Source organism: Salmo salar, chromosome 04 (assembly GCF_965601325.2).
Source record: "Salmo salar chromosome 04, fSalSal1, whole genome shotgun sequence".
Classification (NCBI taxonomy): Eukaryota; Metazoa; Chordata; class Actinopteri; order Salmoniformes; family Salmonidae; genus Salmo; species Salmo salar.
Genome location: NC_138294.1, coordinates 60499399 through 60517887, shown reverse-complemented (window position 1 = coordinate 60517887; position 18489 = coordinate 60499399). Strand labels below are relative to the sequence as shown.

At 45.3% G+C, this 18489-nt stretch overlaps 1 protein-coding gene across 4 annotated transcripts in view; it reads right to left on the bottom strand.

Annotated features, from left to right (window-relative positions):
• Positions 1–724: 724 nt before the first annotated feature.
• c2cd2 (C2 calcium dependent domain containing 2) overlaps positions 725–18489 on the bottom strand; it is a 28974-nt gene continuing 11209 nt past the window's right edge. For 3 of the 4 annotated variants that reach the window (XM_045717110.2, XM_045717109.2, XM_014197354.3), the window contains 7 exons: positions 17790–17898; positions 17493–17557; positions 15647–15762; positions 14950–15130; positions 14234–14478; positions 13461–13764; positions 725–1110 (listed from right to left, as the gene is read on the bottom strand). In XM_045717110.2, coding sequence (XP_045573066.1) covers positions 860–1110; positions 13461–13764; positions 14234–14478; positions 14950–15130; positions 15647–15762; positions 17493–17557; positions 17790–17898 — 1271 coding nt within the window. In that variant the 3' untranslated portion in view covers positions 725–859. Of the gene's footprint in view, positions 1111–13460; positions 13765–14218; positions 14479–14949; positions 15131–15646; positions 15763–17492; positions 17558–17789; positions 17899–18489 lie in introns of those variants that run through there. The other variant, XM_045717111.2, reaches the window with a different exon arrangement.

The window sequence follows — 18489 nt, the reverse complement described above, 5'->3', positions numbered from 1 at the left end:
GGAGGACTAGAGGAGGGGAAGAAGCGGGTGGTAGGGGTGGTGGAGCGGGGGGCTGGAGGACTAGAGGAGGGGAAGAAGCGGGTGGTAGGGGTGGTGGAGCGGGGGGCTGGAGGACTAGAGGAGGGGAAGAAGCGGGTGGTAGGGGTGGTGGAGCGGGGGGCTGGAGGACTAGAGGAGGGGAAGAAGCGGGTGGTAGGGGTGGTGAAGCGGGAGGCTGGAGGACTAGAGGGGAAGAAGCGGGTGGTAGGGGTGGTGGAGCGGGGGGCTGGAGGACTAGAGGAGGGGAAGAAGCGGGTGGTAGGGGTGGTGGAGCGGGGGGCTGGAGGACTAGAGGAGGGGAAGAAGCGGGTGGTAGGGATGGTGGAGCGGGGGGCTGGAGGACTAGAGGAGGGGAAGAAGCGGGTGGTAGGGATGGTGGAGTGGGGGGCTGGAGGCCTAGAGGGGAAGAAGCGGGTGGTAGGGGTGGTGGAGTGGGGGGCTGGAGGCCTAGAGGAGGGGAAGAAGCGGGTGGTGGAGTGGGGGGCTGGAGGCCTAGAGGAGGGGAAGAAGCGGGTGGTAGAGTGGGGGGCTGGAGGACTAGAGGAGGGGAAGAAGCGGGTGGTAGGGGTGGTGGAGTGGGGGGCTGGAGGACTAGAGGAGGGGAAGAAGTGGGTGGTAGGGGTGGTGGAGTGGGGGTGCTGGAGGACTAGAGGAGGGGAAGAAGTGGGTGGTAGGGGTGGTGGAGTGGGGGGCTGGAGGACTAGAGGAGGGGAAGAAGTGGGTGGTAGGGGTGGTGGAGTGGGGGGCTGGAGGATTGAGGAAAGGGTTAGAGGCGGTAGGAATGGCGGCGTGGGGGGCTCCAGAACTATCGGAGGGGGAGTCAGGCTGCGTGTTGTTCCTCCAGGGTGGGAGTGGGTGTCTGGGTTGTGGAGCCGTTGGCTTTGCTCTTGCTCTTGGGCAGCAGCTTGCGGTTCAACATCCGGCTGAAAGTGGCCGTGCGTTTCTCTCGGTCCACCGTCACAGGTTGCTCCAGGTACACCAGGTCGTTGTGCGACTGGCTCATACCCGGGTCTTTGCACTGGCGGCGCCGGCGGAAGAACAGCTTGGCACTCTTTTGCAGGAAGCCGCCTCCTGGTGGGAGGAAGAGGAGAAAACAAGACGAGGTTGTCGTAAATGAATATAATTCAACAGTAACTGAAATGGTGTCCTCTACATAGCCGCAGGAAGTAGTTTGGGGATGGGGTTGCTGTGTTTGGGGTGGCAGTGGTGTCAGTTCGGCAAAACCTCAGGTATGGCAGAGTGGGGTGTAGAAATACATCCACCAGTTGAAGCTCATTTACTGTACTTCTACACAACTTTTAAAAAAAACTCTAAAATGCTATTATTTGGAGAACAGCAAAAACAAAATGTCCCCCAGACATTATCACCCCAATATGAGCTTTATATACTGCTCAAAAAAATAAAGGGAACACTAAAATAACACATCCTAGATCTGAATGAATGAAATAATCTTATTAAATACTTTTTTCTTTACATAGTTGAATGTGCTGACAACAAAATCACACAAAAATAATCAATGGAAATCCAATTTATCAACCCATGGAGGTCTGGATTTGGAGTCACACTCAAAATTAAAGTGGGAAACCACACTACAGGCTGATCCAACTCTGATGTAATGTCCTTAAAACAAGTCAAAATGAGGCTCAGTAGTGTGTGTGGCCTCCACGTGCCTGTATGACCTCCCTACAACGCCTGGGCATGCTCCTGATGAAGTGGCGGAGGGATCTCCTCCCAGACCTGGACTAAAGCATCCGCCAACTCCTGGACAGTCTGTGGTGCAACGTGGCTTTGGTGGATGGAGCGAGACATGATGTCCCAGATGTGCTCAATTGGATTCAGGTCTGGGGAACGGGCGGGCCAGTCCATAGCATCAATGCCTTCCTCTTGCAGGAACTGCTGACACACTCCAGCCACATGAGGTCTAGCATTGTCTTGCATTAGGAGGAACCCAGGGCCAACCGCACCAGCATATGGTCTCACAAGGGGTCTGAGGATCTCACCTTGGTACCTAATGGCAGTCAGGCTACCTCTGGCGAGCACATGGAGGGCTGTGCGGCCCCCCAAAGAAATGCCACCCCACACCATGACTGACCCACCGCCAAACCGGTCATGCTGGAGGATGTTGCAGGCAGCAGAACGTTCTTCACGGCGTCTCCAGACTCGGTCACATGTGCTCAGTGTGAACCTGCTTTCATCTGTGAAGAGCACAGGGCTCCAGTGGCGAATTTGCCAATCTTGGTGTTCTCTAGCAAATGCCAAAACGCCTGCACGGTGTTGGGCTGTAAGCACAACCACCACCTGTGGACGTCGGGCCCACATACCACCCTCATGGAGTCTGTGTCTGCTCAAACGGTCAGAAACATTCACATTTGTGGCCTGCTGGAGGTCATTTTGCAGGGCTCTGGCAGTGCTCCTCCTGCTCCTCCTTGCACAAATGCGAAGGTAGCGGTCCTGCTGCTGGGTTGTTGCCCTCCTACGGCCTCCTCCACGTCTCCTGATGTACTGGCCTGTCTCCTGGTAGCGCCTCCATGCTCTGGACACTACACTGACAGACACAGCAAACCTTCTTGCCACAGCTCGCATTGATGTGCCATCCTGGATGAGCTGCACTACCTGAGCCACTTGTGTGGGTTGTAGACTCCGTCTCATGCTACCACTAGAGTGAAAGCACCGCCAGCATTCAAAAGTGACCAAAACATCAGCCAGGAAGCATAGGAACTGAGAAGTGGTCTGTGGTCTCCACCTGCAGAACCACTCCTTTATTGGGGGTGTCTTGCTAATTGCCTACAATTTCCACCGGTTGTCTATTCCATTTGCACAACAACATGTGAAATTTATTGTCAATCAATGTTGGTTCCTAAGTGGACAGTTTGATTTCACAGAAGTGTGATTGACTTGGAGTTACATTGTGTTGTTTAAGTGTTCCCTTTATTTTTTTGAGCAGTGTATTTGGTTTCAAGGCCTGCGGAATGGCCTGTACAACGTACTACTCAAAACTCATCATACATACTGTAGGCTACATTGACTCATTTAGCCTACTTGTGGAGCAGTGCATACACTGCAAAATGACAGATGCAAAATACAGGCTATCGATGCCCACTTTAAATACCGACATCAATGTGAAATTAACCAGAGCATAAAACAGCTGACTGCGAATGCAAACTATGCCAGATAAATCCTATACATGCATTGAAATAAAAAGGCACACAAAGGAATGACCTAAGGCCTATAACCGGGAAGGACACAAAGACAAACAAACTCCACCAAGAAATGAAGAAAAATCGACACATTAAGGACGTGCCTGTGATTCAGCACCGCTGAATGGACAGCGCCTCGGTACAGGTAGGCATAGTGGAGCTCCATGGGGTGTGGCTGAATGGACAGCATCGCTGTCGAGTAGCCAGCTAGAATAAGGCTATTCAGTTTGTGGGCAGTTAGACATTTTCTGGACACAGTCGAGTAGCCTACAATGCTTATATGAAAATCATCAGAGCAGGCTAAAGGTAGGGATGGAGGCAGAGGATGATGATGTAGGTCTACCTCAAGAAGTAAAAAAAAAAAAATAAAAAAAAAAATTGTTAGCCCAACTAGGTAATCATTCATTATTTGCAATTCCTCAATTATCGTTCTGTCACTGCAAGACAATGCTCATTTGTTATAGCCTACAAGTGTTAATGTCTTTGAAGCCACATTTTGTTATGTTCCAGCCTTCTACTAAAATTGATTAAAATAGTTTTTTCCCCCCTTCATAAATCTACACACAATACCCCATAATGACAAAGCAAAAACAGGTTTAGACATTTTTGGAAATGTATTAAAAATAAATGTAAAATCACATTTACATAATTATTCACACCCTTTACTCAGGACGTTATTGAAGCACCTTTGGCAGCGATTACGGCCACTATTCTTCTTGAGTATGAAGCTACAAGCTTGGCACACCTGTATTTGGGGAATTTCTCCCATTTTCCTCTGCAGATCCTCTCAAGTTCTGTCAGGTTGGATGGGGAGCGTCGCTGCACAGCTATTTTCAGGTCTCTCCAGAGATGTTTGATAGGGTTCAAGTCTGGGCTCTGGCTGGGCCACTCAAGGACATTTAGAGACTTGTCCCGAATCCACTCCTGCGTGGTCTTGGCTGTGTGCTTAGGGTTGTTGTCATGTTGGAAGATGAACCTTCGTCTCAGTCTGAGGTCCTGAGCAAGTTTCCAAGGATCTCTGTACTTTGCTCTGTTCATCTTTCCCTCGATCCTGACTAGTCTCCCAGTCCCTGAAAACATCCCCACAGCAAGTTGCTGCCACCAACATGCTTCACCGTAGGGATGGTGCCACATTTCCTCCAGACGTGACGCTTGGCATTCAGGCCAAAGAGATCAATCTTGGTTACATCAGACCAAAGAATCTTGTTTTTCATGGTCTGAGTCTTTAGGTGCCTTTTGGCAAACTCTAAGCAGGCTGTCATGGGCCTTTTCCTGAGGAGTGGCTTTCGTCTGGCCACTCTACCATAAAGGCCTGATTGGTGGAGTGCTGCAGAGATGGTTGTCCTTCTGGAAGGTTCTCCCATCTCCACAGAGGAACTCTGGAGCTCTGTCAGAGGGACCATCTGGTTCTTGGCCACCTCTCTGACCAAGGCCCTTGTCCCCCGATTGCTCAGTTTGGCCGGGTGGCCAGCTCTAGGAAGAGTCTCATCGTCACTCAATGCCTAGGTTAACCTCCACTGTATTCACATCCTACCATACCCTTGTCAGTACATTAGGACATGAATCTATTCTTTCGCGCCCAGAAACCTGCTCCTTCTACTCTCTGTTCCGAACGCACTAGACAAACAGTTCTTATAGCCGAACCCTTATCCTACTCCTCCTCTGTTCCTCTGGTGATGTAGAGGTTAACCCAGGCCCTGCAGCACTTAGCTCCCCTCCCATTCCCCAGGCGCTCTCATTTGTTGACTTCTGTAACCGTAAAAGCCTTGGTTTCATGCATGTTAACATTAGAAGCCTCACTGCTTTAGCACTCTCTGCCAACCCAGATGTCCTTGCCATGTCTGAATCCTGGCTTAGGAAGGCCACCAAAAATCATGAAATTTCCATCCCTAACCATAACATTTTCCGACAAGATAGAACTGCCAAAGGGGGCGGAGTTGCAATCTACTGCAGAGATAGCCTGCAGAGTTCTGTCATACTATCCTGGTCTGTGCCAAAACAATTCAAGCTTCTACTTTAAAAAATTCACCTTTCCAGAAACAAGTCTCTCACCGTTGCTGCTTGTTAAAGACCACCTTCAGCCCCCAGCTTTGCCCTGGACACCATACGTGAATTGATAGCCCCCCATCTATCTTCAGAATTCGTACTGTTAGGTGACCAAAACTGGGACATGCTTAACACCCCGGCAGTCCTACAATCTAAGCTAGATGCCCTCAATCTCACACAAATTATCAAGGAACCTACCAGGTACAACCCTAAATCCGTAACCATGGGCACCCTCTTAGATATCATCCTGACCAACTTCCCTTCCTAATACACCTCTGCTGTCTTCAACCAGGATCATTGCCTCATTGCCTGCCTGTGTAATTGGTCCGAGGTCAAACGACCAGCTCTCATCACTGTCAAACGCTTCCTAAAACACTTCAGCGAGCAGGCCTTTCAAATCGACCTGGCCCAGGTATCCTGGAAGGATACTGACCTCATCCCGTCAGTAGAGGACGCCTGGTTGCTCTTTAAAAGTGCTTTCCTCTCCATCTTAAATAAGCATGCCACATTCAAAAAATGGAGAACTAAGAACAGATATAGCCCTTGGTTCACCCCAGACTTGACTGCCCTTGACCAGCACAAAATCATCCTGTGGTGTTCTGCATTAGCATCGAATAGCCCACGCGATATGCACATTTTCAGGGAATTCAGGAACCAATATACTCAGTCAGTTAGGAAAGCTAAGGCTAGCTTTTTCAAACAGAAATTTGCATCCTGTAGCACTAATTCCAAAAAGTTTGGGGACACAGTACAGTCCATGGAGAATAAGAGCACCTCCTCCCAGTTGCCCACTGCACTGAGAATAGGAGCACCTCCTCCCAGTTGCCCACCGATAAATCTACAATAATTGATCATTTCAATAAGCATTTTTCTATGGCTGGCCATGGCTACCCATACCCCAGCCAACATCTCAGCACCCCTGTAGCAAACTTGCTCAACCCCCCCCCCCCCCCACCCCACCCCACAGGGTTCAATTCTCTTTTCTCTGTTCTGGACGACTGTGTGATCACGATCTCCGTAGGCGACGTGAGTAGGACCTTTAACCTCTTGGGGCTAGGTGGGACGCTAGCGTGCCACCCGTGGTGCACTCCATCAACAGCAGGTGCATTTCAAGAGCGGCAAATTTGAATCCAAATAAATGTCAAAATTCAAATTTTTCAAAAATACAACTATGTTACACCATTTGAAAGATAAACATCTCCTTAATCTAACCACGTTTTACGATTTCAAAAAGGTTTTACGGCGAAAGCATAAATTTAGAGTATGTTAGGACAGTACATTTACAAGAGTTGTGTGTAATGTTTTGTCAAGTCAAAGACAGGGTCACCAAAACCATAAAACCAGCTAAAATGATGCACTAACCTTTTACAATCTCCATCAGATGACACTCCTAGGACATTATGTTAGACAATGCATGCATTTTTAGTTCTATCAAGTTCATATTTATATCCAAAAACAGCGTTTTACTATGGCATTGATGTTGAGGAAATCGTTTCCCTCCAATAACCGGCAGTCAAGTCAGCGTCAGAAATTAAATAATTAAAATTAGAAAACATTGGTAAAATATTATATTGTCATTTAAAGAATTATAGATTTACATCTCTTGAACGCAATCAACTTGCCAGATTTAAAAATAACCTTACTGGGAAATCACACTTTGCAATAATCTGAGCACTGCGCCCAGAAAAATACGCGTTGCGATACAGACTAGACGTCATGTTGGGGAGATCTAAAATCGAAAATACTATGTAAATAATCCATTACCTTTGATTCTCTTCATCAGATGTCACTTCCAGGTATCACAGGTCCATAACGAATGTAGTTTTGTTCAAAAAAGCTCATCATTTATGTCCAAAAATCTCCGTCTCGTTAGCACATGATGTAAGCCAGCCGGACTTCTCGTCATGAATGAGGGGAAAAAATATATTTCCGTTCGTTCAAACATGTCAAACGTTGTATAGCATAAATCATTAGGGCCTTTTTTAACCAGAACATGAATAATATTCAAGGTGGACGAATGCATACTCTTTTATAACGTATTGGAACGAGGGTACCCAACATGAACTAGCGCGCCAGGTGTCTAATGGGACATCACCGTTCCATGGCTCTTGTTCGGTCAGATCTCCCTCCAGAAGACTCAAAACACTTTGTAAAGGCTGGTGACATCTAGTGGAAGCAATAGGAAGTGCCAAAATATTCCTAAACCCCTGTGTTTTTCAATGGGATAGGTTTAAAGTCAATACAACACATCAGGTATCCACTTCCTGTCAGAAAATGTCTCAGGGTTTTGCCTGCCAAATGAGTTCTGTTATACTCACAGACACCATTCAAACAGTTTTAGAAACTTTAGAGTGTTTTCTATCCATATATAATAAGTATATGCATATTCTAGTTACTGGGTAGGATTAGTAACCAGATTAAATCGGGTACATTTTTTTTATCCAGACGTGCAAATGCTGCCCCCTAGACCCAACAGGTTAAAGAGTTCAACATACACAAGGCTGTGGGGCCAGACGGATTACCAGGACGTGTGCTCCGGGCATGTGCTGACCAACTGGCAGGTGTCTTCACTGACATTTTCAACATGTCCCTGATTGAGTCTGTAATACCAACATGTTTCAAGCAGACCACCATAGTCCCTGTGCCCAAGAACAAAGGCAACCTGCCTAAATGACTACAGACCCGTAGCACTCATGTAAGTAGCCATGAAGTGCTTTGAAAGGTTCGTAATGGCTCACATCAACACCATTATCCTAGAAACCCTAGACCCACTCCAATTTGCATACCGCCCAAACAGATCCACAGATGATGCATTCTCTATTGCACTCCACACTGCCCTTTCCCACCTGGACAAAAGGAACACTTATGTGAGAATTCATTGACTACAGCTCAGCGTTCAACACCATAGTACCCTCAAAGCTCATCACTAAGCTAAGGATCCTTGAGACTAAACACCTCCCTCTGGAACTGGACCCTGGACTTCCTGACGGGCCGCCCCCAGGTAGTGAGGGTAGGTAACAACATCTGCCACGCTGATCCTCAACACTGGAGCTCCCCAAGTGTGCGTGCTCAGTCCCCTCCTGTACTCCCTGTTCACCCACGACTGCATGGCCAGGCATGACTCCAACACAATCATTATGTTTGCAGGCGACACAACAGTGCCTGATCACAGACAATGACGAGACAGCCTATAGGGAGGAGGTCAGAGACCTGGCCGTGTGGTGCCAGAATAACAACCTGTCCCTCAACGTAACCAAGACTAAGGAGATGATTGTGGACTACAGGAAAAGGAGGACCGAGCACGCCCCCACTCTCATCGACGGGGCTGTAGTGGAGCAGGTTGAGAGCTTCAAGTTCCTCGGTGTCCACATCAACAACAAACTAGAATGGTTCAAACACACCAAGACAGTCGTGAAGAGGGCACGACAAAGCCCATTCCCCTCAGGAAACTAAAAAGATTTGCCATGGGTCCTGAGATCCTCAAAAGGTTCTACAGCTGCAACATCGAGAGCATGCTGAATGGTTGCATCACTGCCTGGTACGGCAATTGCTTGGCCTCTGACCGCAAGGCACTATAGAGGGTAGTGCATACGGCCCAGTACATCACTGGGGCTAAGCTGCCTGCCATCCAGGACCTCGACACCAGGCGGTGTCAGAGGAAGGCCCTAAAAAGTGTCAAAGACCCCAGCCACCCCAGTCATAGACTGTTCTCTCTACTACTGCATGGCAAGCGGTACTGGAGTGCCAAGTCTAGGACAAAAAGGCTTCTCAACAGTTTTTAACACCAATCCATAAGACTCCTGAACAGGTAATCAAATGGCTACCCGGACTATTTGCATTGTGTGCCCCCCCCCAAACCCTCTTTCTACGATGCTGCTGCTACTCTCCGTTTATCATATATGCATAGTCACTTTAACAAAACATTCATGTACATACTACCTCAATTGGGCCGACCAACCAGTGTTCCCCCACATTGGCTAACCGCGCTATCTGCTACTGCTACTCTCCGTTCATCATATATGCATAGTCACTTTAACCATATCTACATGTACATACTACCTCAATCAGCCTGACTAACCGGTGTCTGTATGTTGCCTCGCTACTGTATATAGCCTCGCTACTGTATATAGCCTGTCTTTTTATTTCTTTATTTACCTATTGTTCACCTAACACCTTTTTTGCACTATTGGTAGGAGCCTGTAAGTAAGCATTTCACTGTAAGGACTACACCTGTTGTATTCAGCGCACGTGACAAATAAACTTTGATTTGATCAATGATGTCGCTCTTGCTGCTGGTGATTCTCTGATCCACCTCTACACAGACAACACCATTCTGTATAAATCTGGCCCTTCTTTGGACACTGTGCTAACAAACCTCCAAACGAGCTTCAATGCTATACAACACTCCTTTCGAGGCCTCCAACTGCTTTTAAAACGCAAGTAAAACTAAGTGCATGCTCTTCAACCGATTGCTGCCCGCACTCTCCTGCCTGACTAGCATCACTACTCTGCACGGCTCTGACTTAGAATATGTGGACAACTACAAATACCTAGGTGTCTGGTTAGACTGTAAACTCTCCTTCCAGACTCAAACATTTCCAATCCAAAATCAAATCTAGAAGCAGCTTCCTATTTCGCAACAAAGCCTCCTTCACTCATGCTGCCAAACATACCCTCGTAAAACTGACTATCCTACCGATCCTTGACTTCGGCGATATAATTTACAAAATAGCCTCCAACACTCTACTCAACAAATTGGATGTAGTCTATCACAGTGCCATCCGTTTTGTTACTAAAGCCCCATATACTACCCACCACTGCGACCTATAAGCTCTCGTTGGCTGGCCCGCACTACATATTCGTCGCCAAACCCACTGGCTCCAGGTCATCTATAGGTCTATGCTAGGTAATGCCCCACCTTATCTCAGCTCACAGGTCACCATAGCAACACCCACCCGTAGCACGCGCTCCAGTAGGTATATTGCACTGGTCATCCCCAAAGGCAACACTTCCTTTGGCCACCTTTCCTTCCAGTTCTCTGCTGCCAATGACTGGAACGAATTGCAAAAATCTCTGAAGCTGGATTCTTATATCTCCCTCTCTAACTTTAAGCATCAGCTGTCAGAGCAGCTTACCTATCATTTTACCTGTACATAGCCAATCTGTAAATAGCACAACCAACTACCTCATCCCCATATTATTACTTACCCTCTTGCTCTTTTGCACCCCAGTATCTCTACTTGCACATCATCATCTGCACATCCATCACTCCAGTAGTAATGCTAAATTGTAATTATTTTGCCTCTATGGCCTATTTATTGCCTACCTCCCTACATTTGCACACAATGTACATACATTTTTTCTATTGTGTTATTGACTGTACGTTTGTTTGTGTATAACTCTGTTGTTTGATTTTGTCACACTGCTTTGCTTTAGCTTGGCCAGGTCGCAGTTGTAAATGAGAACTTGTTCTCAACTGGCCTACCTGGTTAAATAAAAAAATAAAAAAAGAGAAGCCGCAGAAAAGTAATTTCTTAAGCTACGTTATTAAGCGGAGAGGAGGTAGAGAGGATGGCCGCTCTAGCAAGTGGGGGAGGAGCCGTAAGTTACTGTGAGCGAGTGAAACAGGGAGCAGGGAGAGACAGCACCCAACCAAACAAGCCAACTTGCGTTATAGTAGACTAATAGCTGCCATAGCTAGGTTATTTATCATCAAATTTGATTACATTGTACCCGTCTTGACTGCATCATACCGGGAGACGCTAGTTAAGCTCTCTCGCTCTCTCTCCCCCTTTTCAACATTTTTGTTACGTTACAGCCTTATTCTAAAACTGATTAAATAAAAAAATGGTCATCAATCTACACACAATACCCCATAATGACAAAGTGAAAAAAGGATTAGAAATGTTGCTAATTTATAAAAAAAAATAAAACAGAAATACCTTATTTTCAGAAGTATTCAGACCCTTTGCTATGAGAGTCTAAATTGAGCTCAGGTGCATCCTATTACCATTAATCATCCTTGAGATGTTTCTGCAACTTGATTGGAGTCCACCTGAGGTACAATCAATTGATTGGACATGATATGGAAAGGCACACACCTGTCTATATAAGGTCCCACATGCATGTCAGAGCAAAAACCAAGCAATGAGGCCGAAGGAATTGTCCGTTGAGCTCCGAGACAGGATTGTGTCAAGGCACAGATCTGGAGAAGGGTACCAAAAATGTCTGCAGCATTGAAGGCCCCCAAGAATACAGTGGCCTCCATCATTCTTAAATGGAAGTTTGGAACAACCAAGACTCTGGCCGCCCGGCCAAACTGAGCAATCAGGGAAGAAGGGCCTTGGTCAGGGAGGTGACTAAGAACCTGATGGTCACTCTGACAGAGCGCCAGAGTTCCTCGGTGGAGATGGGAGAACCTTCCAGAAGGACAACCATCTCTGCAGCACTCCACCAATCAGGCATTTATTGTATAGTGGCCAGACGGAAGCCACTTCTCAGTAAAAGGCACATGACAGCCCGCTTGGAGTTTACCAAAAGGTACCTAAAGGACTCTCAGACCATAAGAAATAAGATTCTCTGGTCTGATGAAACCAAGGTTGCACTCTTTGGCCTGAATGTCAAGCGTCACATCTGGAGGAAATCTGGCAACCATCCATAGAGTAATGCATGGTGGTGGCAGCATCAAACTGTGGGGATCTTTTTCAGCGGCAGGAACTGGAAGACTAGTCAGGATCGAGGGAAAGATCAACAAAGCAAAGTACAGAGAGATCCTTGATGAAAACCTCAGACTGGGGCAAAGGTTCACCTTCCAACAGGACAACGATCCTAAGCACATAGCCAACACAACACAGGAGTGGCTTCGGGACAAGTCTCTGAATGTCCATGAGTGGCCCAGCCAGAGCCCGGACTTGAACCCGATCGAATATCTGACAATATCCAACCTGACAGAGTTTGAGGGGATCTGCAGAGAAGAATGGGAGTAACTCCCCAAATACAGGTTTGCCCAGCTTGTAGCGTCATACCCAAGAAGAATCGAGGCTGTATTGCTACCAAAGGTCTGAGTAAAGGGTCTGAATAATTACATAAATGTGATATTTTATTTATTTACTTTGTGTGCAAAAAAAAAAAAAAAAATGTTTGTCCGTCATTATGGGTATTGTGTGTAGATTTATGAAGGAAAAAAACGATTTAATCAATTTTAGAATAAGGCTGTAACGTAACAAAATGTGGGGAAAAAAAAATCAAGCGGTCTGAATACTTTCCGAATGCACTGTTGTTCCAAGTTGGCTAAACTTCAAATATAAAGATTAGCTGGTTACTCACTTCTACATGGGCTTGTGCTTGAAAGATTGTTTATGAAACCCGTGTTCATTTTCTGTTATGCCTGCTACAAGAAGTTAGTCATTATTAGTGAATGTGCATTATGCACGGTTCTAGTTAAATTTGTAACAAAAAACACATTTTCACTAGATTTCATAGTGATTATTGCAAAAAAGGATATCATTTCACAAACCGGAAATTCTTTAGATCATTAATAATGCAGTGTATTTGACCTTTAATTGTACAACAAAGCTTATTTAGAGAAAAAATTTTTTTTAAGTGATATATTTATTGTGAATCGTTGAGATATGATTTTTAGGCCATATTGCCCAGCCCCAACTCTGGTCTTGAAAAATAGCACCGACCTTGATAGAAATGCACCTAAAACTGCTCCTACAACTCAGCTTGGAGCTGTTGCAGCCTAAAAGATGTTATACCATCTGAAAGAAAATGTGAATGTCACATTTCATAGATGGATAGCATGCTAGTCTCTACTGTACCAAGCTACTAACAGCTGCTGTGAGGTAACTTACTCTTCAGGAAAACATTTCTGGTTAGCAATGGTATCCTCTTTAAGATGGCAAAGAATAAAGAGACAAGGGAAGGGTGGAGATAGGAGGAAGGAAAAATGAGAAATCAGATCAACAAGATGGAAAGAGAGAGAGACAGACACTAAAAATAACAGACTGGAGTGGTGACCAGGATCATAAGGACGTGAGTAGAGTAAGAGAGTTACCAAAGTGATATGCCCGGTAGAATATTTTAGGAGAGAATAAGGCTAAAAATAGACACAACAATAAGATCTTAAAGATTTGCCACAGTGCCGGCATAGGGCACCATCCGATAAACTCTCACCCCTGCTCTTTTTGGAGCCTGACTCTGAGATGCAGAGGGACATGGAGGTTTTATCTGCATCCCTGTCTGGGTCCTCGTCTGCTTGGCTCTCCCAGTCCTCCGGGGCCTGCTGGGCTTGAGCCTGGGCCACTCCACTGGGGCACTCCTGGGATTCCGACCACGCCGCCGGGGGGTTGCTACTGGCTCCTACTACTGATGCAGTTGCCACAGAAATCTCCTGAGAACCCTGCTCCGACATGGAGGCATCCATCGCAGCAGCGTAGCCCACCATCAAGGCCATCTCATCATCCTGAGAAAGAGGGGTCTAGGAAATGGAGTACAGAATAGAAAACCCACTCTTAACATTTCAAAAAGAAGAGACTCTAAGAGGTAGAAAGTAGCCTAGCGGTTAGAGCTTTGGGCCAGTAACCAAAAGGTTGCTAGTTTGAATCCCCAAGCCAACAACATGAAAAAAATGTTTGCTCTGCCCTTGAGCAAGGCACTTAACTAACTGCTCCAGGGTCGCCATCAATAATGGCTGATCCCTGATTGTGACACCAATCTTTGTGGGTGTCTCAGTGAGGGTTTGGATATGCAAAAAACATTTGCATTTCACACTTGTGCGGCTTACCCACTTGCAAATGCAGTGAAAATGGGCAAATATAAGCATCCCCCATTTGACCTTGGAGTGTACTGCCGAGCTGCTGTCGAGCTGCTCTGTATGGTATGCCTTTGAGTTCGTGTCTTAGGGTTTCAGAAAAGCCCTAACCAAATCTTACGTATTATTATGGTACCTTGGCCACTCCTGAGATGATGATGGTGCTCTTCTTGACCGGGGACTTGAGCTTCTGCTTGGCTGACTCGTGGAGCTGGCGGATGGCGGCTTCTGCCACGGGATCGGACCCATTGAGCATGAGCAGTTCTGTGTCGGAGGAGGACAGGGCCTTGCTCCCCATCGTCCCAAGCATGGATGGCTGCTCTGACACCCTCCGAGACGACAGCTTGGACTTGGTGCCGCTGGGAGGCTTCAAGGGGGTCTCTGAAAACATACAAGATCACTTGGATAAAATCCTTATCATTTTATTGACAATAATACCAGTAATTGCATTCTATACATTTGATTTAAAATAAGCTGAGCCCATCTCCTGTAAGCAACATCTCATAGTAATGCCTAGACAAGAAAGTCCAAAAGCCTGAACATGAAATCCCCAGAGAATAGTTGTCGATAGTATGTGGACAAGGAGGACTATATTACCTCCAAATTATTGCCATACATTGACATTTTAGTCTATTAGCAGACCCTCTTATCCAGAGAGACTTACAGGAGCAATTCAGGTTAAGTGACTTGCTCAAGGGCACATTAACAGATTTTCCATCTAGTTGGCTCAGGATTCGAACCAGTGACCTTTCGGTAACTGGCCCAAAGCTCTTAATCGCAAGGTTACCTGCTGTCATACTTTTGGGGTTCCATCTTAAACGTTAATTCTATTGTTAAAGACTCAATACGTACGCTGGGTTGGATTTTTGCTGAGTGCAGACAGTAGTGGTCGAGCTGGTTTACTCTTCACTGCAGTGATTGTGGTGACCACAGTACCGCAGGGCATGACCGTGCGGTCCATCTCCACTCTCTTAGTGGGGGCTGGAGTAGGGGGCTGCCACGACCGCACTTCACTAGGTTCCAAATAGGTAAACTTGGGGACGAGAGAAAGGATGGAATGACATGATTCATTGTGTAAAACGGTAAGGTATTAGATATGAATTTGATATGTATTAAGAAGTTAAAATGTCCAAAGCAAATATTTTTATTTCTACATCAAATAATTTCTGGGTAACAATTAAGTAACTTACTGTGAATCTTTTCAATAAAATGGCCAAAAAGAAACAAAAATAGCTTCTTAGCTAAGAGCAATTTGACAAGCAAGAATTTTGCTAAGACGGTCTGGGAGTGAGGAGCGGAAAACTAGCTGTTATTGGCAGAGAGGTTTGGAACTCTTTCTTATTGGTCTGTTAACCAACTTACCACCTGGGGATGTCACCAGGTAGGTCAAAACTCCATCCCACCAAAACAGGCTGACATTTCAGGTGATCTTTTCTCACAGCTCTTACAGTAAAAGGGCATTATCATAATTTTCACAGTATTATTCCTACCTCATAGTGTGAAAATATATATAAAACACACTGGGCCTTAAAAAAGGTAGTTATCTTACCTCAGCAGTAAGTGACCCAGTCACTTGGTCATTGGATATGAGGGCAAATGTTTGCTGTCCTTTGGGTTGCTTCTTCACCAGATCAAAAGGCACGAACACTTGACCCATTAAGGAGTCTGTCAGGAAGACAACACATCCGAATCAGTTTGCTATAACAAGACTTCATACATACAGTTGAAGTCGGAAGTTTACATACACTTAGGTTGGAGTCATTAAAACTCGTTTTTCAACCACTCCAAATTTCTTGTTAACAAACTATAGTTTTGGCAAGTCTGTTAGGACATCTACTTTGTGCATGAAACAAGTAATTTTTCCAACAATTGTTTACAGAGAGATTATTTCACTTATAATTCACTGTATCACAATTCCAGTGGGTCAGAAGTTTACATACACTAAGTTGACTGTACCTTTAAACAGCTTGGAAAATTCCAGAAAATGATGTCATGGCTTTAGAAGCTTCTGATAGGCTAATTGACATCATTTGAGTCAATTGGAGGTGTACCTGTGGATGTATTTCAAGGCCTACCTTCAAACTCAGTGCCTCTTTGTTTGACATCATGGGAAAATCAAAAGAAATCAGCCAAGACCTCCGTAAAAACATTGTAGACCTCCGCAAGTCTGGTTCATCCTTGGGAGCAATTTCCAAACGCTGAAGGTACCACGTTCATCTGTACAAACAATAGTACGCAAGTTTAAACACCATGGGAGCACGCAGCCGTCATAACGCTCAGGAAGGAGACGCATTCTGTTTCCTAGAGATGAATGTACTTTGGTGCGAAAAGTGAAAATCAATCCCAGAACAACGGCAAAGGACCTTGTGAAGATGCTGGAGGAAACAGGTACAAAATTATCTATATCCACAGTAAAATGAGTCTATCGACATAACCTAAAAGGCCGCTCAGCAAGGAAGAAGCCACTGCTCCAAAACCGCCATAAAAAAGCCAGACTACGGTTTGCAACTGCACATGGGGACAAATATCGTACTTTTTGGAGAAATGTCCTCTGGTCTGATGAAACAAAAATAGAACTGTTTGGCCATAATGACCATCATTATGTTTGGAGGAAAAAGGGGGAGGCTTGCAAGCCGAAGAACACCATCCCAACCGTGAAGCACGGGGTGGCAGCATCATGTTGTGGGGTTTCTTTGCTGCAGGAGGGACTGGTGCACTTCACAAAATAGATGGCATCATGAGGAACGAAAATTAAGTGGATATATTGAAGCAACATCTCCAGACATCAGTCTGGAAGTTAAAGCTTGGTCGCAAATGGGTCTTCTAAATGGACATTGACCCCAAGCATACTTCCAAAGTTGTGGCAAAATGGCTTAAGTACAACAAAGTCAAGGTATTGGAGTGGCCATCACAAAGCCCTGACCTCAATCCTATAGAACATTTGTGGGCAGAACTGAAAATGCTACCAAATACTAATTGAGCGTATGTAAACTTCTGACCCACTGGGAATGTGATGAAAGAAATAAAAGCTGAAAGAAACAATTCTCTCTACTATTATTCTGACATTTCACATTCTTAAAATTAAGTGGTGATCCTAACTGACCTAAGACAGGGAATTTTTACTAGGATTAAATGTCAGGAATTGTGAAACATTTTGTTTAAATGTATTTGGCTAAGGTGTATGTAAACTTCCGACTTCAACTGTATAATTTTGCTCACAAACAACAATAAATCACAGTATGAGTAAAATGACAACATTTTAAGACTATCAGACATGATAAAAAGCTTTAATTGTTCTTAAATTCAAATATTGTGGGTGTGTATCAGACATAGTATTAGTGTCCTTACCTCTCCCTGTGCCTAAATTTAGAGATACACAACAAATATATACTTACTCTCCTGAGGATTCCCATTATCCAGCAGCTGAATATTGAGCTCTTTTGATCGTCCATTCAGCTCACTTGGTGAGAGAAAGAGGAACATTTACAAAACTGATAACGAGCAACAGGAAGACAATGAGGGAGCGAGAGGGACTGTAGGTTGGATATTGTGCGACTGGGTGGCAAGTGTTTACTAAGAGATTGAGCTCACATGACACTATAATGTCTATTAGCTTCATTTTTGATTTCCATATAAAAATGGCTCTGTAAAGACTCTCTGGCAGCAGCAGTGGATCTCGAGTCTGGACTCACAAGATGAAGGGCTGGTCCCAGGCTGGGCTGGCTGTGTTCTGTTGGACTGAAGTGGAGAGTTTCTGTGGAGGGTCGTCTAGCTGCAGCACACACAGGGGATTCATACTGCCTGCCAAGTGCAAACAACAGAAGAGGAGTTCAACAGAAATGCACGGCCGCATACAAATCAAACATTGGGGTTGATTGGTACAGTACACTGACAACCCAAGTCATGAGCATTATGATGTTTGAACATTAGATTAAGTCTACGTTCAATTAATTGTTGGAAAACTAAATAAAATTGTAATTGACGTTGGATGTCTGAACCTACAGTATTAGAATGAGTTCATTCTATTTCTATGGTCTGAACACTTTAGTTTAGGCATAAACATATTTTTGGGGGGGCATTACTGCTATTAGCCCATAGAAATGCATTGAATAAAAGATTCACTACATGGAACATATTTTAGATTCTTCAAAGTTGCCACCCTTTGCCTTGATGACAGCTTTGCACACTCTTGGCATTCTCTAAACCAGCTTCATGAGGAATGCTTTTCCAACAGTCTTGAAGGAGTTCCCACATATGCTGAATACTTGTTGGCTGCTTTTCCTTTACTCCGCGGTCCAACTCATCCCAAATCATCTCAATTGGGTTAAGGTTGGGTGATTGTGGAGACCAGGTCATCTAATGCAGCACTCCATTACTCTCCTTGGTCAAATA